We start from the raw sequence: 15,884 nt of genomic DNA, 5'->3' as shown, positions 1-15,884 counted from the left end.
AGAGACTTGCAATAGAGTTATTGCAAGTAGGTGAGGGATTAAGAGTTTAGTTCTTAGGTTACAATAGGTTGTAATCTAAAGTTTGCTCGGTTAGTGAAGTTGAAATCTTACGAGTGTAGGTCGTGATTTTTAATCCCGTGAGTTGGAAGTTTTCTATGTAAAATATTATTGTGTCATTTACTTACTGTTGTGTGTGTGTAGTGGAAACTAATAGAAAAACAGATTCTCTATACAGTTTGGTGGACTCTTAGTTTACATCACGATCTAAATTCAGAGGGTCGTGATCGACACTTGACACTTTAACCCTAGGAGGCGAATCCATAATACCTACGCCTATCTATCCTCTATCCATACATAAGGCGAGAACTACAGAAATAACCCAAAAAATAAAGAGTTTACTGTCACTTGGTCATTTCAATTTCGAAAACTCAAGCTTAAGCCAGCTTTTGATGATTTCTAATAGGTGTTTTAGCTCCTTATAGTATACTCTTGCTTTCTTGCTATTTGTACGGAGAGAAAGATACACTTCTCTGATTTTTGCTCGGAGATATAAAGGGAATATAAGAAAGAAGAGTGCGAACTTTATTGGGTCAACATGAAAAAGGAGCAATAACTAGGATTACACATCATAACACATGAAAAAGAAAAAAAAGGAGCTCGCAGAGTAGCAGGGAAATCTTTAAATCTTGCTTAATGGCTTTTCTTTTTTCGGGTAAAAGTGATTCTTTTAACCAATGTGTAAACACTATACATATGGTTCGAATAAAAAAGAAGCCTCGATACAGAGTTTGTCTGTTTGCTGTGTTCCTTTTTCAAGTCCAAAAAGTTGTCCTTTTCAAAACGCAAGTGATTCGTCCCCATCTGACACAAAGAAAGAACCGAGAACTAAAAAAGCAGAAGATTAGCCACTTTGTAATAAAAAGAGTTTAGGGATATTATTGATAGCATTTTATAAATAGGGTTAATATTGATAGTTTTTCTCTAAATAAGGGTCCACACTCGCCGAAATCTGTTCGGCTCGTTTGATACATGGGATAACGATAATAATCGTGGGATAAAGTTTGGGATTAATTTTATCTCATATTTAGTTTGGAGTATTAGCTAATATCAGAGATAACTTTTACACTAAAATGGTGAGATTAGTTATCCCATATAGAAGGTGGGATAATTAATGCCATATGATATCCCACCTTATGAGATATCCACCATTGTGCCAAACAACCCCTAAAATGGTAGGATTAGTTATCTCATATAGAAGGTTGAATAACTAATCTCATGAAATATCTCACCTTATGGGATATCCCACCTTATGGGATATCCCACCTTTATACCCTTCCTACACAAATAACAATATGAAGATAATTTTCCAATGAGGGCTTTTAACCCAATCATATGTACAATATGTATTTAATAGAGGATTATTTAACTTAGCTATTCCATAGGGAAAAATAACACTATATAATAGCTCTAAAAATAATAACCGAAAAAATGTATAATATATAGATTTACATTTATGTATGTTATATATAAAAAAAATATATAAATTTCGTACATTTTTACGGCTATCGAATATAAATAGTTTTCGTCGTGGGCTAAAAGTGACTTTTGCTCGTTCCATAGTACATATTCGACTCCCACTGGATTATCATGGAGCTTCTAAGACATAATACACTTTCAACACATACTTAGATTGAGTTAATAAATAACAGGTCATTAACCTGTCCAAACTAAGACTATGCTTTAAAAGATCATTTCAGCCAAGCCATATATGTTACTCCTCCTAAAATAATACAACCGTACGTCGAAAGACAATCCAACCATGCCAATGTCTTTTGAACTGGCTAGATTCAAGTGTGAGAATTCAGATGAAAATTGTGGAAGGAGAAAGTTGGCTGCAAACAAGAGACTGGTAGTTGCATAACTCAAACAAAACTATGTGCTTCTGATAGGTGAGCTATAAACATTATTGGCATTAAAACATATTCAGATTGGTTTGACAAATGAAAGCTACATGCTCCAACCATCAGATAATGTATGCACATATCATATGCCAAAACAGGCATACACATATATTATATTAGGAAGTTTGGTGGAAGATTACATATATTTGGAGATTTGGAGACCAGTATTGGTGGTGATTATCTGAACCAGCTGTTTGCGTGCGACTCCTTTTTTTTCTTTTAACTATCCGTTATTCGAAGCATAGTGGCCTTGACTAATCTGGATTCACACCATACAAGGCCTACTAAAGGGGAGGCAACCCTCCTGCCACGAGTTTTCCATTCTCAAGGCTAGAACCCGAATCAAGCCCTCTAATTAACGGTAAAGGAATCCATTCATTCCACCACGCTATCGTTTGCAGTCATTTCTGCAATCATGAGTTTGGGTGCAGAGGTGATAATGGCAATGGTGGGGCTATGGGCTGTTTTATTACGTCCGTGGTTATTCAGATTTGCCGTAAAGATGGCAGATTACGTAAGGGGAGCCATGTCCCAGATTTCCAGACTCAATTTTTCTTCTCTCTTCTCTGTTTATGGTGCTCATCAATATACTGTCCTTATGCGTGTATATTAGCTAGTACTCCCCTTGAATTTACGTTAACATATTTTCTTTTTAGTCTGTGTCAAAAAGAATGATTAATTTTCATATTTGGAAATAATTTACTTTTATACAATGATTTATAGCCGCACAAAATATATGTGCCTCATTTTACACCACAAATTCAAAAGTCTTCTCTTATTTCTTAAACTCTGTGCCCAATGAAATATGTTCACGTAATAAATTGAAAAGGAGGGAGTATATTATTTCCTTCTAATTATCCTAATAAAGTCAATGACCAGTCAACCCTTCTTTACATTTCTATTTTATGATGAAGAACGTCATAGACAAGGCCAAACGATATTTATTTTTGGTTCTTTTTTATATGTTCTCTGTTTACTCTTATGAGTTGCTAGCCTTTGTTGCTTTAGGATTATGTTCCTTGATAATTCATGTCACACGAAAATCCACTACGTACATTTTATTTATTTTAATTACAACTATTAGGTATCCGAAACTCATATAGCCCGACAATTCAGATTCGGGTACCAAAGGTTACATAAAAATTCGATATCATTTCACAGAAATTAAACTCTTACATATTATATTGACCACACACGTTAACATACAACATACGGAGTAGATTAAAAACTCTCTTTAAACTAAAATTTAATACCCTCTATTGTCATGATCCCAATCTGTCAACATATTTTGTGTGTTCTTGAAGAAACACATATTTAACAACAATTAACCCTACACTCTCTTACCATCAAATTCGCCAACACTCTCTACACCTTGGTGCAAATCTAAGGGATACTTTTCTAAATAAATACTCACACCTTTTTTATTTTATGTGGAGTTATTTGATTGGGAAATTACGTAGAGAGATTAAGAAAATAAAATAAAATCTATAGTTTTAAACATGTCATGTATACCATTGCTGTGACAATAAAGTATGTTATTAATGGTAAAACAATGAAAGTTTAAAAATAATATTTGTAAATATAAAAGTGTAACATTTTTTTTGAAATAAAGTAAAAGAACGGAGCTAGCACAACATAAAATGGAACAGAAGGAGTAATGTACTACCCTAGGGCATATGCCTGGGCAATGAAGGGAATTTTGTAGTGAGGTGTAAGTCCCAGAGACATTTTCAAATTAAAATAAATTTTGCTGAATAAGCCCTTAATATAATATTCAATTTCTCAAAAGTCACCTTGTAATTACTCAAAAGTTTTAAAAAGGAACTGCAACATTAAATTTAAAAGTCAAGACTTTTTTTTATTGCTAGAAGCTCTAATTTATAGTCTTTCCCAATTATTTATCTTGTCCACTAGCCTGCTACTATCTCCCAAAAGTAACGAACAACCAATTTTTTTTTTTTGCAAATACAAAGAGAACTCATTCTCCTCCATAGCAGCAAGTTCAAAATTCAAATTGCAGGTTAGTTATCCTTTTTGTTCTTCCACATAGAAAACTTTATTCTTTTCAACTCAAGTTACTTGTGCTTGTAAGCAGTATATAATAGATTATTTTGACTAGTTTTTTATGGGGATGGGGCACATCTATATATATTTTTCACTTATTTATTATAGTTTTCTTCTTTTTATGCAATTTTACCTTAAAAATATTTAATATAATTATATTATTTTATGAAATATTAAAAGTTAAATACTCATGGGGCTTACGCCCCGTGCCTCGGGGCTTATGCCTCGCTGAGGCATATATAAAACGCATTGCCTTACGCACACGCCTTTTAAAACACTGGATAAAATTATGAAAATTGAAAACTAAATTATTTGTAAATATAAAAATATAAATATTTTTTTGGAATAAAGTAAAAAAGACGAAGCTAGCGCCACATAAAATGGAACAAAAGTACTCTACTACTTCCACCTCTGTGTTCAGCTATAAAGATATCTTACTTTATGTTGGTGAGCTTAGGCTTGAGTCTTAAGAGAGTTAATTTGTGCAAATCTCTGATTTATCTTAAGAAGCATTGGATGAAAGCAAAGGCAGACGTATGTATAACCTTGAGGAGTTATTGGATCCCGTAAATTTCACTAGAGATCTTATATATGTATATGTATACCTTGAAAATTGTGAATTTAAATCACTTGGCACCCTGAACACTAAAAGCCTTTAGGGGCAATGGCTGAGCAGAATATTGATGTCTCACTCGCGTTAAAATCCTGAGTAATCCACCTCTGATTATTGAAAGGTTGAGGTGGGGGGGTGGAGGTTGTTCAGGCTTGAATCATCAGCTACCTAATTACTTTTCTTAGCATGAAGGTTAATTAAACATGCAGTTTTTCCACAGTTAATTACATGTGTGGAAGTTTTAGGATTTTGATTGACCAGAGCCTTTAAATGGAATGTCTTCTTTAATACTGACTTTTACGGAAAGTCACTGCAAATGGAGGTGGTTAGTTGGAGCTAAAATTATTTTTGTTTGAAATTATAGACTACTTTGAGAATACCGTAAAAAGTACTTCCAGTTTGCCAAACTTGATAACTGGTGTTGGAAAAATATCATTCAACCTTCCTTTTAATTGTTGAAGCACTTGTTACCACCTCCAAATTGTTATTTTTTAATCGTGTCTTTTTAATCTTTTGAGTTTTTTTCATATCTTATAATGCCATATTTACTTGCACCTTTTTTAACTTGCAATATTTTTTCATCCTTCTCGGCATTTCTTTACATACATATATTATTGGCCTGACGTTTGCGACTTAATCCGAAAAATATTCCAGCATAATAGACTGGAACTCCAGCATATTATATTGGAAGTTCATACACAGGTGCTTCAATCTCTAGTATATTATGGTGAAACTTTCCGCATGTTGGAGTTCCGGCATAATATGCCGGAAGTTCATACACAGGTGCACCAATCTCCAGTATATTATGCTGGACCGATCTGTGTTGTAGCAAAATAGTGGCTATTTTTCAATGACTTTACAAACGCTGACTATTTTTGAATTACCAGTCCGAAAACTGGCTATCCCGTGCTATGTTTACATATTTAACTGATTCTAGAGAATTTGTTTGTTAAATACGTTCAAATTAAAAGCATAAGAATTAACCAAAACGCAGAATTTTACTTTTACTTTTATTTCTTAATCAGCTTAGAAGAAAATTATGATTGTTAAGCCAAAGTGAAAGAATATTGAAAAACAAGACAACTTGGAGTAGCTTTTATACGGACATAGGATATTATCTAAGCAAGCCAAAAGTAAATCTCGCAATATAAATATTTTGATTAAATTTATTTCTTGTTTGGTTGAAAGTATTAACTAAAACAAGTATTACTTTTATACCAAAAAATTGGTGTAACATATCGTGCACAGAAAGTGGATTGATTATCCAAAGTTATAATCCTAGTTGTCCTGGTTGTAATGCCAGGATTAAAATCGTGGGATGTCGTGATTTTGATTCAATGTCAAAATTTCAGATCAATACTACACTTGGAAGTGATAAAACAAAAGAGAAATAATGTAATGGTAAATTTTGCTCAAACTTTCGATAGACGATCTAGAAATCGAAGAGTTAGATATTCTATCGCTGGTTCTTTGGCATATCGCTGCTAGTCGGATAGTACATATCTCAGCAGAGAAAAAATCGAAATTACAAATGGAACACTTACTGATACCAAACTAATGTTTGCTTTTGATTAATGCTCATCCTCAGTTCTCATCCTACAATGATTTCTCCTATCTTTAAGTAAAAGCAAATCTATTTCTTTGTCACACCAATCCTCATAAGAGCAACATAAGCCAAGAACCTGTAACCCAAAAGCATAATAGCCAATGCAACCACTGAAATGCCCTTACCTCCGAGCCCTATAGTCTTTATTGAAGGAAAATCCTCAACAAGACATGTCGCGTTTATTGCACACGTATATGTCTCACCTGGACTGTACTGGGATCCTAACAAGAGCTTGTACGCGTACTGGCTAATTGATACGTACTTGATCCAGGCAATGAAACTCGGGACATGTTGAACGAAGTATCCTCCAGCTAAGGTGAACGATAACATGATGACTGAGCCGAGTATTGTGGCCGATTTTTGGTCCATAACCATTGCACCAATAGCAAGTCCAAGTCCTTGGGAGACTAATACATTATAGAGGAGGGCGAATAAGGTAGAGAAAAAGTGCCCGGCGGACAGTTTTAGGCCAGCCATAAAGTATGTTATAACGACGAAAATTGTTGGAAGGACTAGCTCCATTGGAAGGTCACCTACAGTCCTAGCGATGAAATATGCCGAGAGTCTGTACATTCCTGATGATCTTTCTTTTTCTAGCATCATCCTCTCTTGTGGGAAGGTAAAAATAGCTTGGAACATAGGATAAAACTCCCAGAAATTCGAGTAGAAGAACAGTAGCCCAATCTACAACAGTTCAAAATAAGTAGGATTAGTAAACCTGGAAATAATGTACGTTACTTGCTAACAACAACAACCACCCAGTATAATTTCACAAGTGAGGTCTGGGGAGGGTAGGATGTACGCAGCCTTACCCTTACACTGGAGGGGTACTTGCTAAAACAGGTTAAAATATAAAAACTCTTTACACCATCAGTATACATAAGTTAAATCCTTAACAAATTACTATTTTTTTTAGTTTTTTCCCGGATAATGGATTCAAATAATCCCATTACATCATTTTTCAGGTCAGTACAGTTGGACTATTGAAGGGGAGTCTTGGCGTAACTGAAAAAGTTGTTGCCATGTGACTAGGAGGTCACGGGTTCGAGCTGTGAAAACAGCATCTTGCAGAAATGCAAGGTAAGACTGCGTACGATAGATCCTTGTGGTCCGGCTCTTCCCGGATCCCGCGCATAGCGGGATCTTAGTGACCCACACTGCCCTTTTACAATTGGACTATTCTTTCATTATTACAAGTACTATTTTACCAGTTCAAATACACATAATAATACCCTGCTTTGACTAATATTAACAAGGTTAAGTACCAATTAATTACCTGATCTTGCAAGTTACTAGATTTCCACCATAACAATCCACACAGGAAAGACACCACCAAGACTTGTCCAACCTTGAGGCCAGAGAAGGACTCGTGTTTTCGTTCTTTCATCCCTCTTCTAAATAATACTGAGAATTGCTGCCACCAGGTATTTGACCATTGATTGAATTTCTTCTCATGTAATTTATCAGCAACCTGATGTTCATCAAATTGTTGCAATTGTTCCTTCAAGTTCTCTGCTAGATTGGTTCTGAAAGCAGTTACTAAAGTTTGCTTGATTGATGCTGGATCTTCTCCAGGATCATCTGATGTTATGCGAGGATCATCCGATAATATACCTAACAAATTATATCGCACAAATTCATTAATCAAGATACCAATTGCTAAAAGAGCATATATTACATGAGTGATGATTTTGAAAATAATCGCCAAGCTATGAACGAGTCTGCATCAATAGAGAATTGATCATACAAGTCATAGGAAAGTTAAGGAAAGTCCCAATACATGAAATAACTGTCTATTTATAAGGAATTTGCTCCTACAAAATTCTTAAACAACTATTCTCACTAACAGATGACTATAACAGTGAACTCTTACATAAGCATAAACAACCTTCATTATAGGCTTGTGCATTTACCATTTTTATGCATCAATTCTGCATCTATAGATCATATATAACAGAATAATTAGTCGAATGAAAACAGAATTTCAAGGTACTTTAGTAAAAGGTGGCTCGAGCCATAAGAGCCAAAGTACTTCAAAAATTCTGTGACATGCCTTTAAAAGGGTCAGATATGTGACAGTATTCCAATATAAGATGACACAAGACTCTAAGTGAAGCACAAAAAGAAGTTACATGAACATACCATTTGAAAGATCCAATAAGAAGTCCGAGGGATTCATAGCGACTAACGGGGAAAATCCAACGCCAGAAAAATATCCCATCGCATCCTCACCTCTCCCAAAATATAGGGGATTTCCTTCAGATAACAGCAACACTTTGTTGAACATGTAAAATAGCCTACTCGAAGGCTGATGTATTGTCATGACAATAGTCCTACCGCCCTTCACCAAATCCCTTAACGTCGACACAATCCTTTGAGCTGTAGTAGAATCAAGCCCTGATGTTGGTTCATCCAAGAACAACAAACTCGGATTAATAAGCATTTCTTGCCCAATACTAACTCTTTTCCTCTCCCCTCCTGAAATTCCTCTCAATAGTGGACTTCCAATAATACTATCCTTGCACCTTGTTAATCCGAGCTGAGTTATAATTGCTTCAGCATGCGCAGTTTTTTCCTGAACTGTAAGAGTTCCAGGCAAACGAAGGAGAGCAGTGAATACGAGTGTTTCTGTCACAGTAAGGTGAGGGTAAAGAACATCATCTTGTGTCACGAAGCCCGTGTTACGCTTCATGGCATTGGAAAATGGCTTGTTGTTGTATGTTATGGCACCATCAAGATTGCCATGAACGAGCCTGCCTCCTAATCCTGTTAGTAGAGTTGTTTTGCCACTGCCTGAAGGGCCTAATATGGCCAGCATTTCACCTGGAGAAACTATACCTGAGACACCTTTCAATATTATTTTCTCTTCTTCTGATTTAGAGGAATTGATACACCCTTCTTTCACAAGCTTAATCTTGTAAACAACATTCTCAAACTGCAAGATTTGATCACCCAAAGAATTATTTAGAAAATAACAGAAAACAATAAATTGAATGGATCAAATTAAAGGAGCAACTATTTATTAACTTGATAGCTTCTATTTCTTTTTTGTGAGAACTAGCATCTAATATAATCAGCAGTTTGAGCTGAGAAAAAGGTTCCTATTACACTTTAAGATCATCTAAACAGATAGGAATATTTTGGCTACGTTCTATGTGGCTCATATTAAATAAAAACAAAAAATAAATGAAGAAAAATGGGATTAGAGGTGCCTAACGTTGGTGACAACTTTGTTGAAGAAAATGGGAGGTGCCTACCTTTGTTGAATAAAAATGGGAGGTGCCTAACTTTATTGAAAATTTTTAGGACTAAATCAACAACAAACCATCTTCTTTGTAGTAGTTGGATGACATCTCTTACTATAAATAGAGACCTCCATTCTTCATTTCAATTACACCAAAATAAGAGAGAAGCAATAGAAGTTAGAGGAGTAATCCACAGATTGTAGTATGTGAGATAAATAGTGAGTGTAAGTAATATTGTAGTGAGGCGTTTTAAATAAAGAGTGTTATTTCTTTCAAAATTGTAGTAGTCTCTTGACACTACTAAATTGTAATATTATAGTGGTTATCTTGCTCCGCTCGCGTATTGTATTTTACCCATTAAAAGAGTTGGTGTCATTGTTACTCTCTTGTGTTATTATTATTTATCGTGGATATTATTCCTGGGCGGGATTATTATTTTTTCCAACAACGTGGTATCAGAGCCATGGCATATAATGGTACGCTGTCTTTTCAGTACCCCAGTCTCACAAAAGATAATTAAGAGAAATGGTGTCTACGTATGAAAGCCATTCTTGGCTCTCAGGATGTGTGAAAAATCGTAGATAGAGGGTATGCAAAACCCGATAATGAGGAAGCTCTGCCTCAAAATGAAAAAGATGTCTTGGCAAAGACGAAGAAGAAGGATCAACAGGCCCTCACGCTCACCCACCAATGTTTGGATGATGCCATGTTTGAGAAGGTGGCAGATGCTACCACCTCAAAGGAAGCTTAGGGATTTTACATAATTCTCTTCAAGGAGTAAACAAGGTGAGGAAGGTAAAACTTCAAACTCTAAGGGCTGATTTTGAAGTTTTAAAAATGAAAGAATTTGACTGCATTTCGGATTATTGTTTAAAAGTGAAGGTTGTTGTAAATCAATTAAGAAGATACGGGGAGGACATAGAAGATGTCAGTGTGGTAGAAAAGATCCTTCGCACTTTAACACCTAAATTAGATTTTGTGGTGTGTGCTATTGAAGAGTCTAAAGATTTAGACTTTATGATGGTAGAGCAATTGGATGGTTCTTTACAGGCCCATAAAGAAAAGATCAAGAGGAGACAAGAAGTGTCATTGGAGCAATTTCTTAGAACTCAGGCATCATTTAAGGATTATGAAGGTGAAAAGAGTTATCGAGGAAACGGGCGAGGCCGAGGCCGTGGTGGTAATGGAAGAGGAAGAAGTAACGGTAACAACTTCAACAATGAAGTTAAAATCCACCAGACATTCAGAGGTCGTGGTCGTGGACATAGAGGAGGAAGAGGATGTGGCTACTACCAAGAAAATAATGGACAAAGGTATGACTAATCCAAAATTGAGTGTTATAATTGTCATAAATTTGGCCATTACTCTTGGGAATGTCGTAGAAATGTTGAAGAAAAAGCTAACCTTGTTGACGACAAGAAAGAAGAAGTTGAGTCAACACTGTTGATGACACTCAAGGAAGAAGACAAGGACAATTGCAGCTCGTGGTATTTGGACAATGGAGCAAGCAATCATATGTGTGGATGCAAAGAGAAGTTTATGGAGATCAATAAAACAGTGAGAGCTAATATGTCCTTTGGAGATACCTCAAAGATTCAAATTGAAGGGATATGTACGATTCTGATCTCCTGTAAAGATGGTAGTCACAAGTTAATTCAAGATGTTTATTATGTGCCAAAATTAAAAAGTAATATTTTGAGTTTGGGCCAACTTCTTGAAAAGGAATATGACATCCACATGAAAAATATGCATCTTTGGCTTAGAGATTCAGGTGGAATTCTAATTGCTAAAGTGCATATGGCAAATAATAGATTATTTTCTTTGAATCTTAAAACAATTGATACAAAGTGCTTGAAGGCTAATGTGCAAGATGAATCATGGTGTTGGCACATGCGATTTGGGCACTTGAATTTTAAAGCGCTAAAATCAATGTGAGAAAAGAACATGGTACATGGGATACCATCAATCAACCATCTCAATCAATTGTGTGAAGCTTGTCTTCTTGGAAAACATGCAAGGAGGAGTTTTCCAAAGTATTCCATGTCAAGATCAACCAAACCGCTTCAGCTTGTTCACACTGATGTGTGTGGACCAATCAATCTACCTTCCTTTGGTAAAAGTAAATACTTTCTACTCTTCATTGATGAGTTTAGTAGAAAGACTTGGGTTTATTTCTTGAACCAAAAATCTAAAGCTTTTGCTGCTTTTAAAAATTTCAAAGTACTTGTAGAAAAAGAAAGTGACTATGAAATAAAAGCTTTAAGGTCCGATAGAGGAGGCGAATTTACTTCAAAAGAATTTAATGACCTTTGTCAATCTCATGGAATTTGTCGCCCTCTAACGGTACCTTATTCACCCCAACAAAATGGAGTTGCAGAGAGAAAGAATCGAACGATTCTTAATATGGCTAGATGTATGTTAAAAGCTAAAAATATGCCCAAGGAATTTTGGGCAGAAGCTGTATCTTGTGTAGTTTATTTGAACAACAAGTCTCCAACAAAGAATGTTAGAGATCAAACCCCTCAAGAAGCATGGAGTGGAAGAAAGCCAAGTGTCAAGCACTTGAGAATCTTTGGGAGCATAGCCTATGCTCATGTGCCACATCAAGGGAGAGCGAAGCTTGACGATCGAAGTGTCAAGCATGTGTTTGTTGGCTATGATACGAGTTCAAAAGGCTACAAGCTATACAACCCAAGTAGCGGCAAGATGGTGGTAAGTCGCGATGTTGAATTTGATGAAGAATTGGCATAGAATTGGGAAGCTCAGGAAGAAACTTCATATGATTTTCTTCCATACTTTGGTGATGAAAAAGAACCAGAGACCGTGAAATCTGTGCAGGATACAACTCCACCTCCTTCTCCAATAAATGTTGCATCTCCCTCTTCTTAAGAAAGTTCAAATGAACAACCGCAAAGGATAAGGAGTATTCAAGAGCTCTATGACGACACAAAAGAAGCTACTAATTTTAATTTTTTATATTGTCTCTTTGCTGATAGTGAACCAATGAATTTTGATGAAGTTGTTGAAGACAAAAGGTGGAGACAAGCCATGCAGGAGGAGATCGAGTCAATAGAGAAGAACAACACTTGGGAGTTAATAACACTTCCCAAGGGTCATCGAGCAATTGGAGTTAAATGGGTATATAAGGCAAAGAAGAATGCTGATGGAGATGTGGAGAGATACAAGACATCACTTGTGGCTAAAGGCTACAAGCAAAGGCAAGGTATTGATTATGAAAAATTCTATGCACCTGTTGACCGCATGGAGAAGATTCGTTTGCTTATCTCTTTGGCGGCACAAATGAATTGGAAGATCCATCAACTAGATGTCAAGTCAGCTTTTTTGAATGGCTATCTTGAAGAAGAAGTCTATGTTGAACAACCATTGGGCTTTGTGGTAAAAAACCATGAAGATAAAGTGTTGCGGTTGAAGAAAGCTTTATATGGATTAAAGCAAGCCCCGCGAGCATGGAATAGTTGCATCGACAAGTATTTTCAAGACAATGGATTTACTCGTTGTCTCCATGAATATGCTCTTTACCTTAAAGTTCATACTAATGGAGATATCTTACTTGTTTGTCTTTATGTTGATGATCTTATTTTCACGGGTAATAATCCAAGTTTGTTTTAAGCTTTTAAGAAAGATATGTCTCGTGAGTTCGAGACGACAAATGTAGGGCTCATGTCATACTACTTGGGCCTAGAAGTGAAGCAGAAAGAGGATGGAATTTTCATCTCTCAAGAAAGCTATGCGAAAGAGATCTTGAAGAAGTTCAACATAATCGATTGTAACCCCGTGAACACATCGATGGAGAGTGGGACAAAATTATCCAAATTTGATGAATCAAAAGTCTTGTAGGAAGTTTGAGATACTTGACTTGTACCAGGCCAGAAATACTCTTTGCAGTTGGAGTAGTAAGTCGCTTCATGGAAGCTCCTACCTCCACTCACTTGAAGGTCACTAGAAGAATTCTTCGTTACTTAAAAGGTACGATCAACTTTGAGTTATTTTATTCTACTTCTAATGATTTCAACCTTATGGGATTTTGTGATAGTGATTATACGGGAGATATTGATGATAGAAAAAGCACAACTGGCTTTGTATTTTTCTTGGGTGATTCTGTTATTTCTTGGAGTTTAAAGAAACAGTCCATAGTTACTCTTTCGACTTGTGAAGCCGAATATATAGCAGCAACATCATGTACATGTCATGCTATTTGGCTAAGAAGATTATTGAAGGAGCTCAATTTGCCACAAACTGAAGCTACAGAGATTTGTACTGATAACAAATCTGCACAGGCACTCGCCAAGAATCTGGTGTATCATGATCGAAGCAAGCATATAGATACAAGATATCACTTCATCAGAAAGTGCATTGCCAAGAATGAAGTCAATCTCAAATATGTGAAGTCTCATGATCAGGCTGCAGATATCTTTACAAAGCCTCTTAAGTTTGAGGATTTTCAGAGATTGAGATCAAGTATTGGAATGAAAAAGAAAAATCAAAATTAAGGGAGATATTTGTGGGGCTCATATTAAATAAAAACAAAACATAAATGAAGAAAAATGGGATTAGAGGTGCCTAACTTTGTTGATAACTTTGTTGAAGAAAATGGGAGGTGCCTAACTTTGTTGACAATTTTGTTAAAGAAAATGGGAGCTGCCTAACTTTGTTGAAAACTTTTAGGACTAAATCAACAACAACATCTTCTTTGTAGTAGTTGGATGACATCTCTTACTATAAATAAATACCTCCATTCTTCATTTCAATTACACCAAAACAAGAGAGAAGCAATAGAAGTTAGAGAGAGTAATCCATAGATTGTAGTATGTGAGATAAATAGTGAGCGTGAGTAATATTGTAGTGAAGTGTTTTAAATAAAGAGTGTTATTTCTTTAAAAATTGTAGTAGTCTCTTGACACTACTAAGTTGTAATATTATAGTGGTTATATTGCTCCGCTCGGGTATTATATTTTACCCATTGAAAGAGTTGGTGTCATTGTTACTCTCTTGTGTTATTATTATTTATCGTGAATATTATTCCTGGGCGAGATTAGTATTTTTCCCAACACGTTCTTTATCGATGCGAGAGCCGAGATATCCATTGCCGAGAGTCGTTTATGTTTCAAAAAACAATGTATAAACTCTTTACACCATTATATGGAATATAAGTTAAATCCTAAAAAGAAACAGAACTTGATTAAGAAAAATAATTATTCAGTGCATTCATAGTGACAGATTAAAATGGCACTTATTTATTTCTACTTCTGAATTCTTTGTGCATCTCTTTTCTGTCCCCAATTATCTATCAGATGTCTCCAATTTAACAAAAGTGAAATTAACACCTACTGCATTTTTGGGCCAAAAAAGTTGAAAATTTAAAGGAGACAAAAAAGAGAGAGGAACAGCTATACTGATACAAAAGGAAATAGAATTAAAGCAAGGTAAACTATTAGTGCCGAGTCAGCCAGCATCCAACATTCCTGGAATTCCGATGAAAAGGGTACCACGATGCACGAGGCATCCCGCATTCATGGATGGTCGGGGAAGTGCCGTACCCCAAGGAATGTAATGTAGAACAATCTATCATAATACAAGCATTAATTTCAGGGTTTACACCCGTGACCTATAGGTCGCATCAAGACATCCACAAAATTCCGATGAAAAAGAATATGAAAATCTTATTACTATCAATGTAGAATTGATGTTTTTAAATCTATCATCACCTTTATATAATCTTATCGGATTAAAGAATTGATAAATACATGCATGCAAGTTTTCTCCAGAAAGCAACTATACTAGTATCAGTTTTTATCATATGAAATATTCAAGAATTACCTTAAGAGTAACAGGACGATTAGATTTCTTGAAAATGGCTGCACTTTTAGATTGATCAGCGCGCAGATTTTGTTGATGGAACGGTATATTCGCCATCTCTTGTTCCATGTTTAGAGTTCTTGGCCTTCTTCTATTACTTTCTTGAAAAGATTAATAGACTGAAAACTGGTAAACCCAAAAATCAAATATATATAGATGAATCTGATGATTTTGTTGTATTCGAAATTCTTGGGAATACGAATGGAGTGATATCTAGAGGGAATGGAGAAATAATAAATGTTAGTAGAAGCGTAGCAGGACTTTAGATACGCATGTTATTAGGGAATGAAGACTAATTAAATATGACTAGTTGACTAAGTTTTAGTAGGATTTTGAAGGTAAATCACAATTTTATTTGTATTACTTAATTATTCGTGCGACATATATAAGAGAATTGAAAAAGGCGGCGGGCTGCACTTGGTAGTAACAAGGGCTAGTGTACTTCATATGTTCTTCGGCCTCCCTTTTTTTCTTTAAAAAACAGGTGAAAATCTTTTTTTGGGGGGAACGGATTAAGA

At 35.5% G+C, this 15,884-nt stretch overlaps 1 protein-coding gene across 1 annotated transcript; it reads right to left on the bottom strand.

Moving 5' to 3' along the window:
• Window positions 1-6,071: 6,071 nt before the first annotated feature.
• On the bottom strand, window positions 6,072-15,622 carry LOC107765868 (ABC transporter G family member 9-like). The gene is made up of 4 exons (XM_016584566.2): window positions 15,328-15,622; window positions 8,387-9,179; window positions 7,521-7,858; window positions 6,072-6,928 (listed from the first exon to the last, which is right to left on the bottom strand). The coding sequence occupies exons 1-4, from the start codon at window positions 15,433-15,435 to the stop codon at window positions 6,272-6,274; spliced, it is 1,896 nt and encodes a 631-aa protein (XP_016440052.2). The 5' UTR covers window positions 15,436-15,622; the 3' UTR covers window positions 6,072-6,271.
• Window positions 15,623-15,884: the final 262 nt, after the last annotated feature.

This window comes from Nicotiana tabacum, chromosome 21 (assembly GCF_000715075.1).
Source record: "Nicotiana tabacum cultivar K326 chromosome 21, ASM71507v2, whole genome shotgun sequence".
Taxonomy (NCBI): domain Eukaryota; kingdom Viridiplantae; phylum Streptophyta; class Magnoliopsida; order Solanales; family Solanaceae; genus Nicotiana; species Nicotiana tabacum.
Note: the sequence above shows the minus strand (reverse complement) of the source record. Positions and strands in the feature narration are given on the sequence as shown.